The sequence below is a fragment of the Apis florea genome, unplaced genomic scaffold, assembly GCF_048593485.1.
Source record: "Apis florea isolate Af1SG1 unplaced genomic scaffold, ASM4859348v1 contig_2350_pilon, whole genome shotgun sequence".
Taxonomy (NCBI): domain Eukaryota; kingdom Metazoa; phylum Arthropoda; class Insecta; order Hymenoptera; family Apidae; genus Apis; species Apis florea.
In genome coordinates, this window is record NW_028256565.1 from 7,039,979 (window position 1) to 7,042,377 (window position 2,399).

General features: G+C 20.7%; 1 protein-coding gene across 1 annotated transcript; it reads left to right on the forward strand.

Annotated features, from left to right (window-relative positions):
* The first annotated feature begins 99 nt into the window (after nucleotides 1–99).
* LOC105735441 (S-methyl-5'-thioadenosine phosphorylase) lies at nucleotides 100–2,392 on the forward strand. The gene is made up of 6 exons (XM_086904947.1): nucleotides 100–536; nucleotides 826–986; nucleotides 1,163–1,383; nucleotides 1,497–1,699; nucleotides 1,871–2,080; nucleotides 2,168–2,392. The coding sequence occupies exons 1-6, from the start codon at nucleotides 516–518 to the stop codon at nucleotides 2,207–2,209; spliced, it is 858 nt and encodes a 285-aa protein (XP_086761073.1). The 5' UTR covers nucleotides 100–515; the 3' UTR covers nucleotides 2,210–2,392.
* The last annotated feature ends 7 nt before the right edge of the window (nucleotides 2,393–2,399 follow it).

Consider the following 2,399-nt stretch of genomic DNA (forward strand, 5'->3'; position numbering starts at 1 on the left):
TAAAATAAGATATAATATTTTGAAATATTGATTGTATAAAAAATCAGAATATTTGATATTCCTACAAACAGTTTAGGATTACAAATTCATTTTACTATCGGTAACGATATACGGTAAATATATTTGAGTATTTTTCAAAGAGATGGCATTACTAATTATGTGCTAAGAAAGATAATAGTTTGTATTTCTTATAAGTATTTTTACATTTCTGTGTGTTCATATATATTTTTACATATTTTTGTTTTTTTATTTCTATTATTTAATATTGCATTAATTGTTTGTCTGAGTTATTAGTGACATTGAAAGAAATATACATAGAAAAAGAGTAGGGATTAGTAGCTTCTAATCATTAGATGGAAACTGATAACTATTCTATGTTTCATCTGTGTTTTTATCAGTATGATTCTATAAATTAATATTTAAATTATACTTCTAATCATTAATATATATTTAAAAAATACTATTTCGGAAGTTTTTAATTAATTTTTAATTAAATAATATTAACAAAGTTAAATATGAATAAGTATAAAATTAAGGTATGATAACTTTTATCACAATTGAAAGATTATATATTTCTTTAATTTATATAAATAGTTTATATCTAATAAACTATTCTATTTTTCTTTAAATCACATATAGATGTTTATATTATTATTTTTATAATTTACATTATTGCGTTTTTAAATATTTGTATTATTTATAAGAATTAAAGTTAAATTCGAATAAATAATAATTCTTAATTGTCACGTGATGAGCAAATGATTTTCTTTTTTTTTTTTTAATTCAAAGGATTATTATTCAAATTCATATAATACGAATTTATAGGTCGGAATAATTGGTGGTTCAGGTTTAAATAATCCTCAAAATCAGATATTAAATTGTCAAACTATAACTACACGAGAAAAGGCTAAAAATGAATTTGGATTTCCATCTAGTGATCTTTATCACGGAAATATTAATGATGTAGATGTGATATTATTATCAAGGTATACATATATATATATATAAAATGGAATATTTCTTGAATTTTTAATATTTAATTGATAAATTATTATATAATATATAATATAAATTAGCAATAAAATATTCTTATATTTTAAATATTTCTTTGATCTCTAAAAAAAGTTTAAGCAGAAAAATTTTATAAAAATAAATTCTATAGACATGGACCAGATCATAAGATAAGTCCTACTGCAGTAAATTATCGTGCTAATATTGAAGCTTTACGCTTAGCTGGATGTACTCATATAATTGCATCAACAGCATGTGGCTCCTTACAAGATTTTATTTGTAAAGGACTATTAGTTGTTCCAGATAGCTTTTTAGATAGGACGATAAAAAGAAGTACAACTTTTTATGATGGTTCTTCACCTAAATATTCTGGTAAATTATATTTAAACAATCACAATATGATATAAATTTATATATTTTATATATAAATATTATATTAAAAAATATTTTTAATTATATTAAAAAATAATATATTAAAATTTTAGGAGTATGCCATATGCCAATGGAACCAGCTTTTGATCCAACTACATCTCAAATATTATTTGAAGTTGGCAAAGAATTAGGATATAAAATAAGGAAAGGAGGAACAATTGTGACAATAGAAGGACCAAGATTTTCTTCAAAAGCTGAAAGTAATGCATTGCGTATGTGGGGTGGGCATTTAGTTAATATGACAACATGTCCAGAGGTGCATTTATTTTCAAATTTAAAAATTATGAAAATAGCATGCGTATATATATATATATATACATATATATACATATATATATATACATATATATATAATTATAAATATTAAATATTAAATATCATTATTATAAATATAATCTAATATCCAATAAAAAATTTTTTAAATAAGGTATATTTAGCAAAAGAAGCAGGACTTTTATATGCAGTTGTAGCAGTAGCCACTGATTATGATTGCTGGAAAGATTGCGAAGATAATGTTCATGCAGCTGATGTAATGGAAGTGTTTAAACAAAATATTAATAAAATAAGAGATATATTTATAAAAACAGTTAAACTTATTGGTGAAAGAAATTGGGACAAAGAAATTGATACTCTACAAGTAATTTTTATAATTAAAAAATGAAAGAAATATAAATTAATAATTTTATATTATAAAAAAATAAGTATAAATTCTTTATCATTTCAGATATTATCTCAAAGTAGTAATGTTTCTTCTCATTCTTTGTGATTTATGTACAATGTACAATATCATATATATCATACATTTATAGTATGATGATAAGAAGATATTACTTAATATTTAACTTTATATTAAGTTAAATAATAAAAATTAAAATCTATACATTTCTTAAAAATTTTGAAAATATGTACTTTTGTTTGTTTTAATAAATATGATATAAATAAAATAAAATACAATA